At 39.2% G+C, this 22,480-nt stretch overlaps 1 protein-coding gene across 2 annotated transcripts; it reads right to left on the reverse strand.

Annotated features, from left to right (window-relative positions):
- Positions 1-10,519: 10,519 nt before the first annotated feature.
- On the reverse strand, positions 10,520-13,734 carry LOC147900033 (SWIM zinc finger family protein / mitogen-activated protein kinase kinase kinase (MAPKKK)-like protein). Of its 2 annotated transcripts, none has more exons than XR_015541351.1 (2): positions 11,628-13,734; positions 10,520-11,301 (listed from the first exon to the last, which is right to left on the reverse strand). XR_015541351.1 is itself a non-coding variant. In XM_087377564.1 (2 exons), the coding sequence occupies exon 2, from the start codon at positions 13,409-13,411 to the stop codon at positions 12,461-12,463; it is 951 nt and encodes a 316-aa protein (XP_087233690.1). In that variant the 5' UTR covers positions 13,412-13,549; positions 13,677-13,693; the 3' UTR covers positions 10,520-12,460. The 2 variants fall into 2 exon arrangements, 1 of the variants encoding a protein (XP_087233690.1); XM_087377564.1 differs by having other exon boundaries at positions 10,520-13,549; positions 13,677-13,693.
- Between the last annotated feature and the right edge of the window lie 8,746 nt (positions 13,735-22,480).

The following is a 22,480-nucleotide window of genomic DNA, read 5'->3' on the forward strand; positions in this document are numbered from 1 at the left end:
CTTTATGATTTACGTATGAGCCTTACAATTCGTAGGTGAAGATTTAATGCATATATGCCTGGGATGACACGATTAGCTTTTTGTGATACTCAGGGGTGGAGGTTGACATCACGTTCTCTTCATCGCTTGAGTCCCCAGGCTCTGCATACCATGGTCTAAGGCCCTGTGTGAGTACAGCCACTCCTGGCTTAGGACTATACAGTCCTCTAAACACAAGGTGAGTTGGGGTGATTCTTCTTTGCATACTACTATGATACGCTCTCCTCTATCTTGGGTGCTTAGCTGGACCCTTTCTTATGTTGATATAGGGCCTGATTCTCCTACTTTCACATGGGTTATACCGGAATCAGATTAGATTGTAATCCATATGCTCAACCTTGGCTATACTGCAGGTTGATGAGGATCTAACAAAGGAATACTGCCCAAATGTCTGCGATCTTCACTCTCTTTCTAGTGCTATAATGGCACACTCCCTTTTCCCTTTGGTTCATCAGGTAGGCTACCTTGAGTTCTTCCCTACATGCTTTATACATATCATACGTATCAGATCTTATGTGTAAGTCTTGTATCATATCTTGGGTTGACTTTAGTCTTGGGTATTGCCTTACATACTGTGCTACTTTGGCATTTACATATGGCATACTTCCACCAAGGAAAGCGTAGTTCTCTGAACGAGGTTTTTTATTTACAATCTGGATCTTAACATTGCTTGGATACAATAGATCATGGAATGATGTGTGGAAGAATGGATGTGTGTATGAAGTGAGTGACATGATATGCTATCTACATGGCATAAATCTTACAAAATCAGAGGTTCTTTTTACAAACGATAGAATCATAACCAAGCTGGTTCCAAACCGTGACTCACGTGTGTGTTATTGAGAGAACATTTCCATACTCTATCAACATGGAGCTATTGGATGATGCTAAATCTATTGTCAGTGTACAACACAATGCACTACAAGGTAAGGTTAATTTTATCTACTCAGAAGTTTTGTATGGTACTGTGACATCGATAACAAGTGGAGCTCTGCTGAGAAGCCTACAGTCCCACTTTAAAAGTTCCTTGTTCTAACATGACTTTTATGTGGATGGATGCATGTGAGTGGAGCTCTTTCAGTAGTGTATGGTATCTTCTGGTCTATCATTGTTTTTTCTTATGAAAGCTTATACTGTCTGAATCAATATTATCAAGTACTTTCATGCCTGTGTTTGTCCTTTACGGATTGATATAGATTTTGTCAGTAAATGAACATCCACACACACACACACACACAATTTTCTCAGTAAAAATTTTCACCCCCTTCCCCCTTTTTTCGCATCTATGTTTGGTTCTTGTTTCAAGGTTTTTTTAAAGAAAATTTTTAATTTTATTGTTGCCCCCCCTTCAATTTAGCTTCTAATTCCCACTTTTCCTTGCCCCTACCCCATAATTAATTCATGTTAAAATTCCTTGAGTTAAAACTCACTCCTAATTATTTACGGGTGCTTTTTATATTACTAAGTTAATTACCCAAGTATTTATGAGCATTTTTTTACTAAGTTTACACAAACCCCCCCTTCTTGATTTTTATTTATGTATAAGTTTTTGTAAAATGTTCCCTAACTTCTTACCGAACCATCCCCCAGTTTTTATTAATCTCTTTCTCTTAACTAAACTACTCTAATTAAATCCAACCCCCTACTCTAGTGATTCACTTCTTTCCACCTTAGCGCTAGCTTTATTTACTACTATCCCTCCTAGCTCTATTCCTTCTTATAGTTTGGTCCCCACTCACCTTTTTTGGCACTAAACTAATCCTATCCGCAACCCCCTAACATCCCTTCCACCGACCTTGCCGTTATGCCCTCCCTTGTCCATTACTCCCTATTTAATCCATCAATACCTTTCATTCTATTGCATGGTGGTTTCTCCTTGCCTCTCATCATCTTTGTCGACTCACTCAACGGCCACTCCTTTGCTTTTCTTTACTACCCTTCGAGCTTCCTTTAGCCACAACTCGTGGATCACCACCCTGACCTTACAAGACATAGTTATGGTATAGACCCTATCTTCCCTTCGTCTCACTCAACATCATTGCCTTGTTTGCCAGCGCCTTGCTTCTCGCCAACTTAGGGAGGCTCTCTCTTTTTTGGTGCATTTCACGTGTACGTGCCTTTTGGTTTGTCCCTTACCTCACCTTCCTGTATACTATTTGGCTTTCACTCTCTAACTGCTCTACGTGCTCTTTAAGCTACTGGAATGTCTTTTAATTTAAACTTAAGCCTTGATAGACTTTTATTTTCCTTTATCAGCTCATTTGCCTTATTGTATTTAATGTTTCTTTCACACACACATTGTTACTGCAAAAAAAAATTCCATTGTAAATGTAATAAGTAGAAGTGAATATGTGTGTGTGGCATCAGTAGAATATAATATGGAGTAGCAAGGGCCCAAGATTGAGGTGGCAGGGCATGCCCATGTGCCACCCTTCCAAGTAAGAGGACCCATAGGTGTGTTGTACATAGTCCATGGAACAAATAATATAGTATGATGAGATGGGGATGCGTCAATTTGACGAGCAAAAACCTATGAGCAGGTTTTTCTGAGCGTGTTTTTCAAGAGATTTAAAAAATTGTATTTCTTTAGGAAACATGGTTTTAACCCTTTTATTTTCACTAGAACTAGATCCCTTTATCATAAAAATATATAGAATTGTCACTCATTCAATTTTACATAACATAAATTTTCTTCTTCATAGACATCCTTTGTACCCGTGTTATTACCTTGAAAAAATGTTGAAAAATAATTCATTTAAGAAACATCCCTCATAATCACTCTCAATGTAATAATACTATACATATATAATTACTTAATAAACACATTTATATCAATATGACAAGAGCTTTCTAGTGTTATAATAGCATAAATAACAAGATATTTATGGATATGTTTCTAAAGAAGTTTAAATGACTATAAATAAGTATTAACTTGGGCTTACATATTACTCTCATAAAATATATGTAATATTTAATACTATGTATGCAAGATTTTCCAAAATATAACCCCATAGATGTGCTCAAATGGGGTTTTTTGATCTATTTGAGTGGCTGAATGACTATATTTGGACATTGGATGTGAAAGTTATGCCACTTTTAAAAGTGTTGTCCATGGTAGTTTTGCTAGCAAAACTACCTTGGAAGACCTACTTCAAAGGGGTTTCGTTGGCGAAACTACCTTGATGGCTTGATTCAATGAGGTTTCTTTGGATAAACCCTTTCATGAGGCTAGGTTGAGAGAGGGTTTTCAATGTCACCCCCTAGTATTCAGTAAAAGTTGTAAGAAGGATCATAAGGGAATTATCATAGAGAAGTCTACTCTACATGTGGGTTTCTTCGAAAGCCATCCCATTATGTTACTCACCATTCCCAAAGATTCATGTCAAGATTTGTGTATAAAATAGGCATTGCTATAATACTTTTCATATTTCTAAGTGAAACTATGTTTCGTAAGGCTCACATTGCAAGACTAAGACAACGCTAAGGGCTAGTAAAGTTGGGCCACCATGGAACGCGGTTGCATGCAAGTGACATTATCCGTGAGCACTGAGCCAAGAGATGGGGCTAACAGGCTAGCAAAGTTTTAGGGAGAGTCGTGACCATGTAGTGACAACGTTAAAGAAGGGCCAATATCAAATAGCAATCCAGAAGAACGCAACAAATGTCCAACCGAATTGAGCACCACGAAAGACTTTGAAAGCATCATAGTTGGAGACCATCGTAATAAACCCGTAGTTGAAGATCACGAGAGACTAGTTGGAGACCTTGAGAGAGAAGGGCAAAGAAGACGCCACTAAATACAAAAGACGAGTGAGAGAGAAGTCCGAGGAGGGAGCAGAGGCAGAATAACGAAGAGTAGTAGTGCATGACAACCCATTATGTGAGTAAGAGAGAAGCTACCTGAGGTGTAGCCATGTTGAAGTGAGTGAAGAAGTGCTCAAGGACCACAACACTAAGCCATGAAGGGTCAAGCCACGTGAGCTTGCAGTCGTAGCTGTTATCAAAGGTAAGGGAGACGTAAAAAGCGCAATGGACTCTACGTAAAGCCACGAAGAACAAAGAAGCGTGTTAAAGCGTCTTCAACTTTGAGCTCCATGCATGTTAAATCGTAAGATGGTAAGGGGGACACCATTAGGCTCGCAAGTTCTCAACTACCATTTCAACCATTTCATCCAAACAGGGAACTTGTAGAATCAATAAAGCACTGCCATCTCAAAGAGAGGAGACCTAGAAGCTTACTACAAACCACGCAATACAAGTACAACCTAATGGTGAGAACGTGATAAGGGAGCCAACCGATGTCTCAGCGAAGGAACAAGAAGTACGTAGAGAAAGGGTAGATGAAAGAATGGCCAAGAGTGATATCAAGAGGATTGATGACAAACACTTGAACGAGAGTGGAGGCTAAGAGCGCAACAAGCAAAACGACCAAGCAATAGAAGGGTTGCTAGTGAATGTAGAAGAGAGTCGTCGCCGAGCACCTAAGTAAAAAGCTAGGAAAGGAGCGATGAAAGTGGAAGGAGGGAGTAAGAGAAAGCTATGTACAAAATATATATCAAATGTGAGGATTCACTCCAAAAGCTCCTTATTCTCACTATACTTTAGTAATGGAAAGATTGTAGTATCTTGTTCTCCATGAAGAAAGAAAGCTGATGAGGCTTTAGATCCATCATCTAGATGAGCTAGTGCCAAGTAGACGAGCTTGTGTCAACCTACGGATCAATAAGGAGGAGCGACCTCTTTCAGTGGATTACGAGCCAAAAGACATCGAACTGCATGAAACCAAGACCATCTGTAAGGGAGAAAAAGAGCAATGAGGTAGAGGACCCGAGGAAGAGTACCAGCGTAAGCAAGGTAGCCAACACAATGAGGTAGAAAAGTAGGCAACGCAGTGAAAGAGGCAGCCATGAGGCAATCAATCAAGGTGAACAGTGAAAAGACAAGTAGAGGACGACCTGAGTGAAGTGTGTAACCATAAGCTGGCTGGGAGAAGCGAAAGAGTCTGTTTCACGAGGACATAAGAGACACTAATGAGTACTGGAGCAAGATGAGTGCCTAAGCTACAGCTTGCAAGGTTCGCAAGGTTCCTGAAGTAGAAAGAGAAGAGCACTTTTGACGGGAAGAGGAACTGTCAACCAGCATAGTTACTGAGGATTCAAGCAAAGATAAAGCTTCGGTGTGTGGAGTTTTCTTCGCAGCAAGGGAATCCAAAAAGGGAAGCACCTGAGAGATATGTCTCACCGTGAGGAAGTCGTTCTGGGCAAGGGGAAGTTGTACGTGACCTGTGTAGCAAAAAGAGTCGAATATGAAGAAGAGGGTGGCCATGAAGCTAGCTTATGATAGGAAGGTGACAAGGTGAGGTAGAGGTAAGTGAGGGCGAGAGCAAAGTTTGGCCATCTAGAAACAAAAGAGTACGAGTCGTATATAAAGTAAACCATAACGCTCGAATGTTCATTTAGTGTAAAGAAAAGGGTGGGGGGTTTACGTGCATGGGAATAAAGTGTAGTTTGAAGAAAAATTACAGGTTGGATGTAGAAAAGTCACACGAGGAGTAGAAAGTAAGAGTGAGGCCATAGGAGACCTTGCCACAAGGTTGGCAGCAAGGGGGTAAGTCCATTGCTTGACCATTGCCAAATAATGAGAAGTCACAAGCAAAACACCTAAGTGGGAAGGAAAGGCGTGACCAATATAAGCCATGCAATAGCTACGTAACAAGGGGTCTGAAGAGGTTAAGACAAGGGAGAGGCTAGCAAAGGCAGGCAAAAAAGCTATAGGTTAAGAGGCGAGAGCCATCAAAGGGTTGGGGAAGGGGGGGATAATAATTCATTTTAAAGAAATTATATATTCTAAATGAAAGGGGAGTGGTAGGGTTAATTAAATTCACATAATTATAAACACTGTAAGAAAATTTTAAAGGTTAGTTGTATCAATAAGAAGTTTTCAAGTGGTGGGGTTTATTTTATGTTAATCGTAAGCGGGGAGTGAGGGCGAGGATGTGGGGACCAATAATATAAGGGTACATATTTTGCCAAAGAAAGGGAATTTGTGTGTGTGCGTGTGGGTGTGGATGTGGGTGTGTGTGTGTGTGTGTGTGTGTGTGTGTGTGTGTGTGTGTGTGTGTGTGCGGGTGTGTGTTTGTAAAGTATAGAAAAGGGGTGTGTGTGTGTGTGTGTGTGTGTGTGTGTGTGTGTGTGTAATGAACAATATACGAAAGAATTAAAAAGAGGGAGCATTAAATCACTTATTAACATTTAATTGTGGAATTATTCACATAGCATAATATAGAGTGAGTGTACAAATATGTAGGAAAAAATTAATAAAACAATGTAGAAAATGTAGGCCTATGTGTGTGTTGTTATTGTTAGCGGGGGTTGTTTAAAATAGCATTCTGAGGTGTGTGTGTGTGTGTGTGTGTGAAATTATTAAGCACAATTAATGTGTGTGTGTGTGATTCACTATTTAAAAAAAAGTGTGTGGAGAGAGAGAGAGAGAGAGAGAGAGAGAGAGAGAAGATCACACACACACACACATATATATATTTATATTTATATTTATTTATTTATTTATATGTATTATATATATTATATAACTTAGGGCCTATTCCCATTACACATTAGTGTGCATTCCCATTAGCATTTTTAGAATGTAGTTAAGTTAAATCTCCTAACTGCCCATTAAAAATGTTTGTAAATTTAACCCCTTCAAAATAGGTACTTTAAGGACTTTTAAGAAGAGAAAGATGTTGAAATGTGAAAATTTAATGGTTAACTTAAGGGTGGGAATGATACTTTAAGAAAGATTCTTGTTAAGAAAATTTCATAGTCAACATCAACTCGAAACTATACAACATGGGTACTCATTTGAAAGGGCTTGAAAAGAAGAATCCATTGTGAACATAACTTTAAAGAATTGACTTTGGATCGATGAGATAAACCATTTTATATAAAAAATACCCCGAAAGTTTTATTTAAGACCACTTAGTGCATAACATAATGGGTTAACAATGGGAATGTAATTTCTATTAAGGTTAGCTTTAACTTAAGAGAACTAGTTATGTTAAGCTCACTAACATAAACTAACTGCTAATGGGAAAAGGCTCTTATATATATATATATATATATATGTATGTATGTATATATATTTTTTATTTATTTATTTAAAGATTTAATATTAAGTAACTAGTTAATTAGTTAACTAAAGTTAAGTAAACTAAACTAACTATTAACTAGTTCTAAATGGGAAACCACAAACCCTACCTCGTCCTTTGATGTCAAATCTATGTCCTTCATCCTTCCTCCTTCGCGTGCTTCCATCAATCTTTCAACAAAACCCAAGAACTAGGAATCACGCCTTCAAGGAAGCCCATTGTGCCCACGAATTGCAACGAATCCACGCTCAGACTGCAAGGAAGACCCAACGTATGAGGTGCTGCCAGAATCTCTCTCTCTCTCTCTCTCTCTCTCTCTCTCTCTCTCTCTCTCACTTCCTAACTCTCACTTTCAAATTTCGAAAGCCTATCATTTCAAAATTCAAAATTTGAATTTGAATTTTAAAATTCAAACCATAGTTTCAAATTTAAAAATGACCTTTTCGTTCAAATTTCATTTGTAAAATTGAATTTTATATAAATTCTCTCTCTCTCTCTCTCTCTCTCTCTCTCTCTCTCTCTCTATATATATATATATATATATATATATCTATCTATCTATCTATCTATCCAGCTAGCTACCTACCTACCTACCTACCTACCTATCTATATGTCTATCTGTCTATCTATCTATCTATTTATTTATATATACTTGTATTCCACACAAAGAAAGAGGGGCCTTCAATTCATCAGCATACTTAATGAAAAGCTCATCGGGCAGCCCATCCCACCAATCTAGGCTTTTCTCTTTTGGAAAATGCTTCAACACAACCTCCACCTCGTTCTCAAAAATATATCTTTCCTTTTGGCAAATGCTTCAACATAGCTTCCACCTCATCCTCAAAAATATCTCTTACCAATGCACTGGTAGAAGGATCTAATACCTGGTGATGAACCAAATGAAACAAAGATTATGTGGCTGCACTGACATCGGGAGATATGACTTCCGACAGATCACTACAGTAGAATTTTAAAAAGACATCTAAAACAAAACTTGGATGAGTAATCGATACTCCTTGCCGACCCTACGTCTTGGGAATATTCTCACATCCATGCTTTTGCTATAAACAATTAAAGAAGGCATGTAACTAGCATCCATGCAAGCCAAAAGCTTATACCTCAGTATTGATTCTCATGCAATGTTGCAACCTAATGGGGCAACCAATCAATAGCTAGCTCAATATCAAGGCCAGAAGCATCCTTTTGAACCACCTAGTTCAAATCAACCAACAAAAATTCAAGTCTACAACTCCCTGAAATATGTTGCATTGTGAATCCTTTATTGGTGAGCAACCTTTAGAGGAGTCTTTGCTTATAATCGTCGATAAGCATCCATGAAATGACTATGCATCTCCAAAACAAAGGGGAAATGATTTGACAAAGCCTGATTATACTTCACGTCCAGATGGCTCTAGCATATGTAAATACTCTTTCATGCAGGTGTAGCCATGACCACATATCTTGTTTCAAAACACATTCTCTCTCTCTCTCTCTCTCCCTCCTTTATTGCTAGGGATCTAGGTTTTGTTGTGTTGGTTCCTAGATTTCGACAGTTTTGCTTTGTCAATGTTTCTCGGAGGTGTAAAATCTATAGATGCTTTTGCTACTGTGACTTTGGGAGGGTGAATTGGACTCTGTGTGTGCGCGCTAGTGCGTGCACGGGCTTGTGTATTGTGTTGAGTTGCATTAAGTTGCATTGGGTTGCGTTGCATTGGGTTGGATTGGGTTGGGTTGGGTTGGGTTGTGTGTGTGTGTGTGTGTGTGTGTGTGTGTGTGTGTGTGTGTGTGTGTTTTGTTTGTTTATGTTTCTCGAGTTGGCCTCAATATATTGGTTTTCCAAGTGAGCTCATTGCTATTGAGGTTCTTCTAGTGTCTTTGGTTGTTGATTTGCGTGTGTTGTGGAATTTTGTGCATTGCATGCATTGCTCTTCGTACATGTTCATGTTCGTTGTCCATGTACTCCTTTGGTTGTAACTATTAGTGCTTTATTCCCTCAATGTTTGAGGGTGTGTTGCATGTGTTGTTAGCTTGTCTAAGCATCTAGATGCTTTTATTCCATAACCATTATGCATAACCATTTTACAAATGTAGCACAAACTATTTCGATGGAATAGGAAATATATTTATTGCCACTTGTATGGATTTCATGATAGTTCCAAATGCCTTACTATTATTGCTTATCTTTACTAGATATGGCACATCTATTTCAAAATCTATGAAAAAAGAAACAGAGTAAATAGAATGCATGCTTGAGTCAACTACAAAGGTACATAAGAGAGGTGACCCCATCTAAACTAGCAATAGCAAACATGCATTTAGGTAGGTGGGAGCCTAAAATTCCATTTACATGTTTAAATTTAAATCTGTTGATTTTAAATATTGATTTTGCATGGGAGCCAAACCTACTTGTATCTCAAATGTTAGAATAGTTAATGAGCTAACTGCCTATAATCATTGGTTAGGCTCACCCACCAACACGAATATGTTGGTTTTGAATCTAGAGTAGATGTACATAGGCTTGTGTATTTTCTTTCTACCAGTCTTCCCTCCTCTATCTTCTAACATGTCTTTAAAGAGGAACTCAGGTATGGAGACATGGTATAAAATATTGAGCGCATTTTAAATAAAACAATCAATATGAATAGAAATGTAAGCATAGTGAGGCAAGAAGGAGAATATTATTTCTTATCCATGCCATCCAATTGGAGAAATTGATTCATAGCATTCTTGTTATTAAGTTCAAGACCGCATCATTTCACACTCGATCATTCAAGTCTGGGAAACTCTATTTTCTAGGTGACCCCAACTACTATCACGGTTCTTGTACAAGATATCTTCAATTTTATAAATTCATTTTGGCACTTTAGAATGTCTTTATGATTTTGCATTCATCACCTCATCCAATGTAGACAAGTTTTAAACATGGATACCTTATTGTTGCAACCAAGCTTGTGATCATCACACAATGACAGAAATAAAACTGAGGCTTTATGTACGAAGATGTGGTAGCAAGTCTGCAGGAAGAGCTTATGTGTAAAGTTGTTGCAAGAAACTGCTAGACGCACTGAACCAATGCTGGCAGAAAATGGGAAAGATTAGAAGAATAACAAACCCTGCTTTGTAAAGCTTGTAGCACAAATCAGAATACGGAAAGTTAAAAAATTTAACTCTGTAGACCAAAAAGTATTTGCACAATAAATATCTACAACCAGCATAGCAACTAATGATAGCAGAAACTTGACAACCTTATGATGCCAAGGCTTTCTGCTTTCAGAAAGCCAGGATTAATAAAATTGCCAATAGAAACTAGAAGGATTGCTGTAGTAGATCGGTCACTGTGAGCCCCCCATATGAGGGGAACAAGGGATCTGTACTGGCAGACCTGCTGCTGAGGCCAACCAGACATGCAGTTCCATCATGGCCCTTAGCTGCTGTTGGGTCAGTGGGCCAGCAGACCTGCTTGGCCAATCACCAAGGGATCCAGACTACGAGTCAGGTTAGCAGCCTCTGGGTCATCCAGCTATATGGCCCAGTCCCTTACTTTAATGGGGCAGACTCCCCTTCTCTATATAAAAGGCACTTTGTGCCTTACTCCTCCATCCACTGGAAGCCACTGAAGCTCTAGGAAGAGTATGCGACAGAACAGAGCAGGAGATGAACGCCTGAGGCATTGTAGCAGCACGCAGCTTGATGCCAAACAAGAAGGTACACTAGATTTGTCCTATTTCGGAAAACTATATTATATAGTATTTTGCCTATCTATGTTGCTGCACATACCTCTTCAGATCTGTATTGGCAATTAGGCTGTCAGATTGCTACATCCCAATATTCTGATCCAGCTACTTCAGCCTTTTTGCTCCTTAACAGATGAGGATAATTATGTCCGGTCACTAGCTTAAGCTGTTGGTCAATGTATTGACAACCTTGGCCCCTTTTTTCCATGAAGGGTCATGACGGGTCTGTAGCACCTATTTTTGTTCTCAAAGACAACAATTCGGCTAATACAGTAGGCATCTCTTCTGCAGTGTAGAAGAATGAACAATATAACAGGCATGAACAATATACAGGATATCTACACACCTCACAAGTTGCCCATGTTGAACAGTTATTTTGCCCTGCCAGATAACAATAATCATAAGCCATATTACCTTTAGATCTCAAGCATATAACATACCATTCCTTTTCAAAAATATTAAAAGGGGGGAAAAGAAAATCTCACAAACACAATGGGTATTGCATCCAAAAGTTGCTAAAAAGAACTTAAAAGTACTTTGTCAAGGTAAAAGACAGGCTAATACAGTGATCTCAAACTCCAAAAATACTAAAACCATCAAGTGCGTTTCAATTGAATAAACAGAAACTACAAAAACACAAACGGGGATTGCACCCCAAAACCTATAAATAAAACCTAAAAACTTATTTTGTCAAGGCCAGTACTTACCAGGTAAATAAAGTGATTTGAAGCTTCATTGTTGAGATAGAAATGTGCTTCTAAAAGGAACTCAGCTTCTGAAAACTACTCCAGTAAGCTTTCAAAAACCTGACCTGGATATCTCACAGACTTTTATTGAAAAGGGACTAGATACTATAAACACAAACAAAGTCATCACCTGCTAAATGGAAAATGTTCTACACGCTATGAATCTGTACTTGTGCATGATCGCTGATTTCATAGTTTCCAAGGAACTGCCGAGGAACGTTCATTTGAAGGTCCTGATAAGAGGAGCCGATTTGCAGGGCAGCCTTTGATACGTGTTCCTCTGCAAAGAAAGACATCCATTGTTTGTCTGGCAATCTTTCCAAACATGCAATGGAATCCATTAAACCGAATTCCTTTTTCAGTTAACTAGGCCCAAAAACCTCTCGTACAAGCGAAACGAATGTGCCAAGCTAGAACAGGTGACAACCTCTGACGTAGGCCCACACAAGAGACACAGCTTGCCCTACTCTTAAGATCGTTGAACCATCACATGTATTCAAACATGATTCCACCATTTTTTTATTACAAGAATTTGAGACGAGTATTATGAGGCCAAAAATCAAGACTTTGGAGGGTAAGACCAGATTTTGACTACTACACCTTAGCCTTGAACTTCCACCCTGTTCAATACACAAACAAAAAAACTTTGCCCAGATCTAAGTACAAAAACCCTGTAGAGAATGTATATCGCACCCGCTGGTTTTTGAGGTTGAATTGGCATTGCTCTGTTCTACAGTTTGGAGATAACGCTTCTAACCATGAAGATACTATCCAAAATTGCCTGGAGTAATGAGTCACCGCCGCCGTCTAATCCACTGATAGGTCTCGGGATAAAGAGCTGCAAGGCTTGTATCCTCTGGCTGGTATTCCTCAGAATAAGAAGCCAAGTTAAGATAGCCTCCCTTATGATTCTTGTTGGTTTCATCTATCCAAGAAGCTCTACAGTATATACAAGTCACATTGCCTCCTCCCTTGCTTCTACTCCATCGCTGGAAACAATCCGCGTGAACATTGTTACCACATGCTCTGCAGAAGACGACAGGCTCTCGTGGCTTCCCATCTTCACCCGCCATAGACTCGTAGCAGATGGCACAATCGCCCTCTATCTCTCTCTGCACTGTTGTATCTGTTTGCCCGCTTTCAGCTGCGCCCGAGATCTGCTTGAACTGTTGCCTGAGCTGTCCGCTAGCAAGCACCGCCTCATTCAGAGAAGATTCTCGCAGAAGACCCCTCAGCTCTGACCTCAGCAGAGCCTTCTGCCAGACTCTGGGGTCATCTGGGGCGAGCTTGAGCACTCGGAGCATGACAAAGAGGATGTGCTTACAGGTATTGCCTCGGGCGAAATCGGGGCAAGTGCAGGAAGGGATGGGCTCAAGCTTGACGGTGTAGACGTTGCCGGTAGCCCCGAGGACGAAGAATTCACAGGCAGAGGGAGCATCGGAGGGTCCAACTAGCTTTCGATCGAGAAGATACAATCTATGAGAGAAAGCTCGAGCGATTCTATCTCTGACGGAGGGGGAAGGGCGGAGGATGAAGGGAGCCAAGCGCTTCTCGGGGACGGTTCTTTGCGTCTTCTTCCTCGTCTGAGCTTGCTGGGATGCTTTGGCGAGGTAATCTTCTTCATCTTCCTGCTCTTGGGAGGGAAGAGCACGTTTGCCCTTTCGTTTGGCATTGCTGTTGCTGTTGCTGTTGCTGCTGATGCCTCCTCCTCCTACACAGTCCGGCAGGGAGCGACGCCTCGGCATGCCCACGCTCTTCTTCCGCTCTAGTTATCACTCCGAGCTCTTCCTCTCCCCGTCTCTCTCTCTCCCTCTCTCTGCCCTTTCGATCTCTCTCTTTCCTTTCGTTCTTTCTCTTGCTTTGATCTTCCGCGCTCGCTCCACCTCCTTTCGTCCTCCCCCCCCCCGCACCCCCCCCCCTCCCTCTATCTCTCTCTCTCTCTCCCCCTCTTCGATCTCGCTCTTTTCTTCCCGCTCTTTCTCTTGCTTTGATCTTCCGCGCTCGCTCCACCTCCTTTCGATCTCGCCCTTTCCTTCCCGCCCTTTGTCTCGTCTCGCGCTCCCTCTCGTCTCGCGCTCTCCGTCTCCCGGCGGTTTCTGGAACTAAGACATGTACTCCACGTGTGCAATTGGGTAGTTTCGAAGTTGCTTTACACCATAGGTCCCAAAAGCCACATATAACACTTTATCATATTAAAAATATTTATATTATAATATATAATATAATTATTATAACCACACATAGCGGAGATGACACTCTTCGTTCCCCAATCCCCAAAGAGTTATAGTCCGAAAGAATGGGCCCTTCCCTGTGCATCGAGAGCACCCATTATAAGTCTCGCGAATGGATAAGATACTGATATATTACCTACTCACCTCCTTACTCATGTATAGCATCGTTGATTTGCCTCTTGAATTTGAGAATAAGCCCCTCCCTCCTCACTTTTGATTGCATTTTCATGGTCACTTGATTTTCCCTAAAGATCATAATTGCAGTTTTATACGCTACCAACCGGTCGTAATGCCTGCAAACCACCAATCCAACAGTCTGATTAGACTATAGGCTAATGAAAACTTGAATCAGATCAAGAAGCAAGCGGAGAAATATCAGTCAGTCCTTGTTTAACGCAATTAAGAGATTACGAACAAGGATTGCAGCATCGAAGTAGCTCACATGCTTAAACACAAGCAAGATTTTGGATTATCACCGAATTACTTGTAGGAGCACGTAAAATATGATCTAGTGTTGTTTGAGTTTCTGAATTTTCATTCAATCAATCCCCAAATGCCTAGTGTCTTGGATTGTTGCTCCTTGCTCAAGAACTTATGATGTGATGTTGCTCTAGCTTCCAGAGACTGGAAGTTAGATATATATTTCTTTTTAGTCTGGCACTTCCCAGCCATTAATTAGTTTGTGAAGTCCGGGAGGTGGGTGAAGAGATGGGAGAAAGCTCATCTGCCTTGAAGTGCCAAAATTTGGGGACCCGCAAGCTAAGAATAACATTGATCACAACTCTATGACAATCTATTCATCTGTCCCGATGATCCATTGCAAGGTTGGCCATGAAATCTCAACGATCCATTGTCGACCACTTACACCTTGGAGAGATTAGTGACAGAAGGGGGAGAGATAAAGCCTGGAGAAACTATTAACTCCTCATTAACTCGATGGACTATGTACTCAAGGCGAACTCCGAGGTCTACTCCGCCCGAACGAACAGGGATAGTACCTTGCCCCCGATAGGTTGATTCAATTGATTGATCATGTCAGCTAAAATACTGTCATTGATGCAATCAGGCTGGATATAGTGAATGGTTTATAATTATTCTGGCAATGGAAGTGCGAACTGTGTTAGGGGTGGCGCAATGGGCAGGGAAGGTGATAAAAGTGGTGGCCATGCATGAGGAGCTACTCAACGATCTTGCAACTGTGCTTGCCAACAAGCCGCTGCCTTCCAGGAGGGAGCGATGCTTGCTCTCCACAATATATTATCCTCATACTACTACTGATGCATTGCCCTCTGGCTTCCTTCACCTTCGTGCCCACTTGACCCCTGTTTTGCTACTCCCCTGGCTTTCTACCTCACCCTTGCTTTGCCCATTGCATGTCAAGCTCTCGTACCTCCTCTTGTCTGATCATCCACTGATCCTTTCAACCTAGAAAAAGAGTTCCTAAGTTGCATATCTTCATTGGGTATCCTTTCATTGCCGCCATACTGCAAGTTGAATTGGGTCACCCTCACCCATCTTTATCCTAAGTGTCTCATAGACTGTCTTACAATTCAAAATCCATCAGATCAAGGGAAAGTTTGTACAGATGTAGATCTAGATACCCTCAAGAGTAACATAGGACAAGAAAAAACAAAAGTAGAGCATGAGTCTGCCCCTCGTCAAGATAATCTTTAGTGGAACCCTCTAGGTTATACATCGAAGTCTTTACTGTTGTTGACACACTCACTCTTGGCAGACAATTAGCAACTCAAGGAGCTTGGTAAGTGTGATTAAAGCTATGTGCAGCATTCTTGGAATGGAACAAGAGTCAAGTGGGCTAATTTTTAGCATGCACACATTTGATTTTTGCTCTTGCTTAATACTAACTTACACCTAGTCATCATCCATAGCGAGAAAAAAACCCATGGACTAACGAGCATTACTTGGGAGGTTCACGCCCTTTGGAGCAACCCAGTTCATATTGTTCACTTGCATCTCTAATATCCCACTCTAAGTGTATCCAAACCGTTCAAACGTGATGATCCCTCGAGAATCACTGTCAATGGACACATCATGAATTTCAGCCTCTGCGAGCGACAAGAATCGAGTAAGGCAAAGCCAACACTATGATCATTCACAAAAGGTAGATCGTCTACTCAAATGATGCCATGGAATCAGAAGCAGATATTCTTGCCAGACTAAGCAACAATCTTTATGGTGTAAAATGAGTGGATCTAGCTCTCAAGAACATCCCAGTTTGACAGGCACATTTGCTAACAATCTTTGATCCACAATCCCTACGATAAGCAGAAACCTGACAAAGAAACAGAAGTGGCAAAATTGTGATAAGCTAGAGCCTGGACAATAGGTCATGCCTTAGGAAGAATTCCGAAGAGCTTTTGATTTGAGTGTTGTACAAGCACAAATCAAGGGCTTACAATTGGAACAAGTGCTTTTGATTTGAGTGTTGTAGGCCATTAGATCAAAGACAAATCAAGGACTTACAATTGGAGCACGTGGCTCAAAGAGAGCTCAAGAACTAACACTTCCCCCTATGCTACCTACCATAAAGATAAATGGAGGAGGGAACTTTTGTTGTAATTTAAGTTATGCACAAATGCAAGTAATGGAGTGGTCGAGGTCCACTAGGCATATGAAGTCGTGCTTATGCTTTGGTCTTTTGGTATGTAGTCCATATGTGATCAAGGAGGCTTCTGTTTATTATTGTTGGTTCATTGACATGCATGTGGTAATTGCATTTTTCCATAAGGGTTTGGAGTTTTGTTGAGGATGTTGTTTTTTTAAGCATGTCAATGTTGAAATCATCAAGTACTATTTCTTTTTTGTTTTCATGATTATTAATTTGAAGTACTTCTTCAAATTAATAACCGTAATGCGCCTTATTTCACATAATAGCTCTAATTCACTCTAAAATCTATAACTTTCACTACATTATATGAATCAAAATGATTCCAAAGCAAAGATTTATTTAAAATTGACTAGAAAATTCACATCCTAAAAAACCACATCACTGTCCTTACCTTGACATTAATAGACATTTAATCACACTATATATCTTATGATGCTAATACTAACACTTAATTAACTTACCTAACCTAATCCTAACCCTATCTTAAGCTCACCTAACTCACCCAACCCCAACCCTAACCTAATAACCTCATCCTATCCCTAACCCAAACCCTAGCCACAGACCCAACAGCCTTCCGCTTTTGCCATTGGCCAGCAACAAGGCTAGATACACAAGGTGGCACATGACAACTCGAAGCTAAGCAAATTAGCCTAAGCTGATGCGATAGTAGTGGAAATAACTAGAGGTGTGCATGAAGCAAGGAAGGGGCAACCGACAGGGTGAGGGAGCCCTTGAACAAAGGAGCAAGGGGGAGCAGCAATGTGAGGGAGGAAGGAGAGCAGGGGACAAAGAATAAGGGAGTGGGAGAAGCTGCAAGGAGATGGCATGAAAGGGGGACAAAGGACAAGGGAGGGGGACAACCCGCCAGGGGGTGGGGTGAGAGAAGGCTAGGTAGAGAAGTTGCTACGAGGTGGGGCAAGAGAAGGGGATGGAGGACAAGGGCTAAGCAGAGGAGGGAGAAGAGAAGCTGCAAGGTGGAAGGAGAGAAGTTGGGAAGTAGAGGAGGGAGAAGCCATAGGAGGGAGGAGTAGGGAGCCACGAGGTCAAGAGGGAGGCGGTGAGGAGAGAAGGCGATAGAAGGGTAGAGTAGAACTAGGGGAGAGGAACACAAGGAGGTAGGGAGGGGTAGGGAGACTAATTAGGGACGGAGATTAATATTTGGAGGTAAACTTAGGATAATGTTCAATCGTATGAAGGATCCACTTAACTTACCTTAATTTTTCCATGGGAGGGGAGGGGGACACTACTACTAATCTGATTTTTAAATTTTTTAATAACAGGGGGGACATACTTCTTCTAATATTGTGAAAAATGTTGTCATATTGGTGGTTAGTGGCTCATAGATGGACATGATCATGTACTCAATTTTGGACTTTGAAATATGAGTTTCTATGATCTCAATTCCATGGAGCTGATATGTTTAACACCGCTGGAGGCACACACTTGTGCTCAGCAAAAAGCATGATCCGCAAGAGGAATACATGTGGAGTAGTCCAAAATTGTTTAGGGTTAATTGTTCAAAGTTTCTTTGTCTAGGTTTCTAGCAAGCAAGTGACATTAGATTGTATTAGATGTTGTGTTTTTTGAATATCGATCTTGTAATTTTCGAAAGATCTTGTGTTCAAAGATTGTGTTGTAATATTAAATGTTTGGGAATGAAATAATTCTTCTTTCAATGTGTGCCATTTCTTTGTATCATGTAGTCTATCCATCTCATCCTAAACATCTTTGTTCATTTTGCAATGGGTCTAACAAGTAAAGGTCCTTAATCTTCTTTACATGTGATTTTGCTATGTACGCAAGATTGTAACCACGTACACTTTTTGAAGAGAAGGCTACCCTTTCCATTGTTAGGACTTGAGATCTGTGTATTGTTTGTGCTACTGTTGGTTGAGTAGGGAATCGTTCTCTTGTTAGTATGCTAGTTTTGAAGGCCCTATTTGAACTTCTTTTGCAATGCAAAAAATACGGGTGCAATTGCGGTCCGCTTGCCCTTCGTACACTTCTTAGTTATTGTTTCTTGCCTATAGCCCTATGTTTTTTGCGAGAGAATTGTACCCGCACAACATTGTTCCCTTTGAACGTTGTCATCCTTTTGAAGCCTCCATCAACGCTATGGACAAGGCCATCGTGCTGATTTATGTTTCCAGAGCATAGCTCACCTAGCATAGCTTCAATGGTTGTCCTTAGGCGTCCTTAGGCCATCTGTTGCTTTTGGCTTAGATAACATGTTTTGACTTTTGCAAGCCTATTCAGCTTTAAGGATACATTTCATACCTTCAACTATTTCAAGGATTGATGCATTTTGATTGTTCATCTTCTCGTTTATGTAGAAGAGGTGGGGGAAAGTGTGATTTCGGGGTGGTGGACAAAAGCAATTGTTGTTTAAGTAATCAATTTGATCTTGTGTATGAGCACATTTTCTAAACGAATTCAATGCTGTTATGATGTAGCTCATAGAATTTAACTTTATTATTCCAATAAGTATTAACAGCAAGTCATAAAAAACGACAACAAAATCATGCAAACGACAAGTCAACTCCATTTTTGGAAAAAAGGCCAAAATATGTGCATTTTTTCAAAATGATAGGGACAAAATATACACTTCATATCAAACATTTGAAATAACTAGTACTTTTATGAAAAAAGAATGCATAAAATATTACTTACATTTTACTCCACAACCCAAAAATGTGTTGTATTATTAATTGAAAAAGGTGTCCTCTTCTTTAATTTGAAAAACATGGCAAATTACAAAGGAGAAGAAACTGCTTCATTCAACTAAGAGAGTCGTTAGAGCTTTTACTTTAAAATACCAATTGTTTTTAATGCAAGTGCCCATATATTTTTGACTCAAATCCATATACAAGGATCTGTACATCCTGCAAATCAAGCATGTCCACATATCGATGAATTCCATTTTATTTTTTTTGCACATTGTTTAAGCACCTCTAGATGATATGTTCCCTTAAGTGCATTGGTTGAAAGAATTTTTAATGAATTGACTTTCACATAAGTAACAACATTGCCCTCATGGATAAGTTTTGTTCCAATATACATTTCTAGAATACTTGTTGTACATAGCATGCTATCCATAAATTGATAGTTGGTAAAATTGTGTTACTTTGAGATCTAATATAGTTTGATGAAACACTTTTACATTGGGCTAGTGCATTGTCTAACAAAACAACTTTTCTTTTTTATACAAAGTTGATCAAATGGTTGAATTTTAATATATTTTGATATTTAGGTGGGTAGGTATATATGGATTCCACAACCATAGAAGAGGTTTATTCATAGCAAACATGTCTCTAGATTTAGATAGAAGCCCAATGACTCAAACTGTCAAATTGTAGACGGTTGTGATTAGCACAATTTATCATTTACTCTATTTGGGTCTATTCGTTTGATTGAGAGCTCTAGCCTTTGCAAAAATATAATTTTTAGTTAAAAAAGGCTAGATTTGGAAGCGTGAATATGTCAACAATTGTCTTTTTTTTAAATTGATAAAATTTGGATCGTGGAACCCACTTTGTTAACAAACGTGAAGAGAATAAATTTTTTGTCTGAAAATAGGAAAACTTTTGTCAATACAACAAATTTTCATCCAAAAAAAGATGAATTCTGATTCATGACTGAACAAAAATATCTGGCCAAAAACTTTGTCATGTTAAAATTCCATCGATGGATTTTTTTCCCATCAACAGAAAATTTTCTCGTCAATGAAATTTAGGATTCCAGAATCCCACAAAATTTTGTCGACGGGAAAAAAAGTTGCATCGACATGTATTTTATGTCGACGAAAGTTTTACGTGACAAAATTGTTTGCCTTCTAAAAAAATGAAATTCACATTCATTGATGTTCAAATTTTTTCTTTTTTTGAAGGAAAAGTTTGTTTAATCGACCAAAATTTCTATCCATTCAACTTTTTCCACAAAGTGGATTCCAGAATCCAGATTTACATCATTTTTTAAATGACAACCATTTTCATCTTTAGATCAAAATAAAGCAAACCACTAAATTTTATTACTCACAATTGTCTAAAATTTGACTGTTTAGATATTTGATTTTCTTTCTACATCTATCAAAATATTTTCTTTCGATAAGCCTCTTCTTTGGCTATGGACTATGTATACCTACGTATCCTAACACCAAATATATGCTCTAATTCAATGAATGGGATGAACTTCAGTGATTGGGATAAAGTTTCTTAGAAGAAAAATCACATTTTTGTAATTCTAAGTAATAAAGTATTATACTTTACTTAGAAGTGCATGAATTATTAGTAGTTTCAAAGAATATTAGATCATATCATTGATCTTGTTTTTTTCAATTTGTCATTTGATGTGAAAAGTAGAACCTTTTTAATCTTTAAATTAACAATATGTACATTTTTTAAAAGAAGTTTGAAACAATGCTAATTTTATCAAAGTTAAAAATATAGTTCTCACTAGTGTCTTCAAAAGATTGTAAAATTCATCAATATTTAAGACTAGTGAAAAATCATAATAGGTTGTTGCAAACAACAACTCATGACTCGTCATTTTTTATGACTCGATGTTTATTGGCGATAGAGTCTAATGTATCGTCATTGGATTTGAACACCCATGCATCATTTATTGGCTTTGCTTGTGGTAGAAATCACCACAAAAAATGACATCCACATTGTTGAAATGCTAGTTGTAACTTGCCTCAAGGAACGCATGCGGAGGTCCGCAAAGTTTAGCGTTCATCGGCCGACTAGTGAAATCTCATCAAAGACAAGCAATTGAACAAATTTGTACAAGCTACTCAACATGTCTAGTTTTTCTCAGGGGAGGGATGTGAGGTTCTTTTGCTATGAGCAGGCAAGTGCAATGTGAAATGAATAGTCATTCCATTTATGTTATAAGTTATCTTGCCGGTGTAAGCAAGCATTAAAACCTTTGCTAAGGTGATGTCCTTGTCCACTGTCACTTGATTGTAATGCTTGACCAACCCTTGGACAAAAAGGAGCAAAATGTATGTTTTTCTCCGCCCCACCAGTAAGGAAAAGGTGGATTCTTTTGTGTGGATTAATTCTTTTTGTAGAAGCACATCATCAAATATTTCTCTTTGTTTTTTGTTAAGGATTCCTTCTCATGGAAATCTAACATTGATATTCAATTCATTATGTATCCATATGGAGTAGCATCATATCGTACTTTGTATATGTCAACTTGCAACAAACTATGAAAGAGTGTCTCCAGGAAAGAGCGGACGTGCAAATTAGAATGAGGAAAATGGGGAAATGCCTTCTTGCATGCTCGCCCAACTAGCCTCTTATTATTACAATCTCACTACCATGCACAAAACATCAAGAGATTTCCAATTTATTAATACAAATGAGCCAAATATTAGAGCGTTGATTTAAAAAGGAAACATGAAGTCCAAAAGTTAAATCAAAACTGGACTAAAATAGCAAGTGACACAATCATTGATAAATACATAAAGCGACAAGGTACGGAGGCATTTGCCTCGCATCTTTTGCATCGGAGTATAATCACTCGAATGGGACTTGCAAGAAAAGGAGCAATCCCAAAATCATAAAATTTATGCAATTTAATATAGTGAAGGATTGAAACAACTACTACAAGGAACAAGTACTTCTATATTGTCCATTTAAGAATGACGAGTACCAGCCTTTAAGCAATTCAACACATGGAAGAACGCATACTTTGCACATGAAGAAGTCATATTGTGTAACAAGATCATGTTTAACTATGCAAATGGCTTGATGGGTCCGACAAAATCAAGGCCCCATTTTGAAAGGGCTCTATGGAAATTTTGATTTATATGGCATACCATTAGACTCTAAAGGTTTGCCATCTTTCTGACATTGTAAATGTTGTTGGGCATAAAAGTATGCATCTTTTAACATGGTTAGCCACCACAAATCTCTCGATCTATCTCAACCTAGGCACATGCAGCAGTT

Source organism: Dipteris shenzhenensis, chromosome 7, assembly GCF_047967505.1.
Source record: "Dipteris shenzhenensis isolate YYH24624 ecotype China chromosome 7, Dip_SZ_1.0, whole genome shotgun sequence".
Classification (NCBI taxonomy): domain Eukaryota; kingdom Viridiplantae; phylum Streptophyta; class Polypodiopsida; order Gleicheniales; family Dipteridaceae; genus Dipteris; species Dipteris shenzhenensis.

Bases quoted from the DNA above. Each gene is read 5' to 3' on its own strand.
- LOC147900033 (XM_087377564.1), bottom strand. From the start codon at position 13,411: ATGCCGAGGCGTCGCTCCCTGCCGGACTGTGTAGGAGGAGGAGGCATC.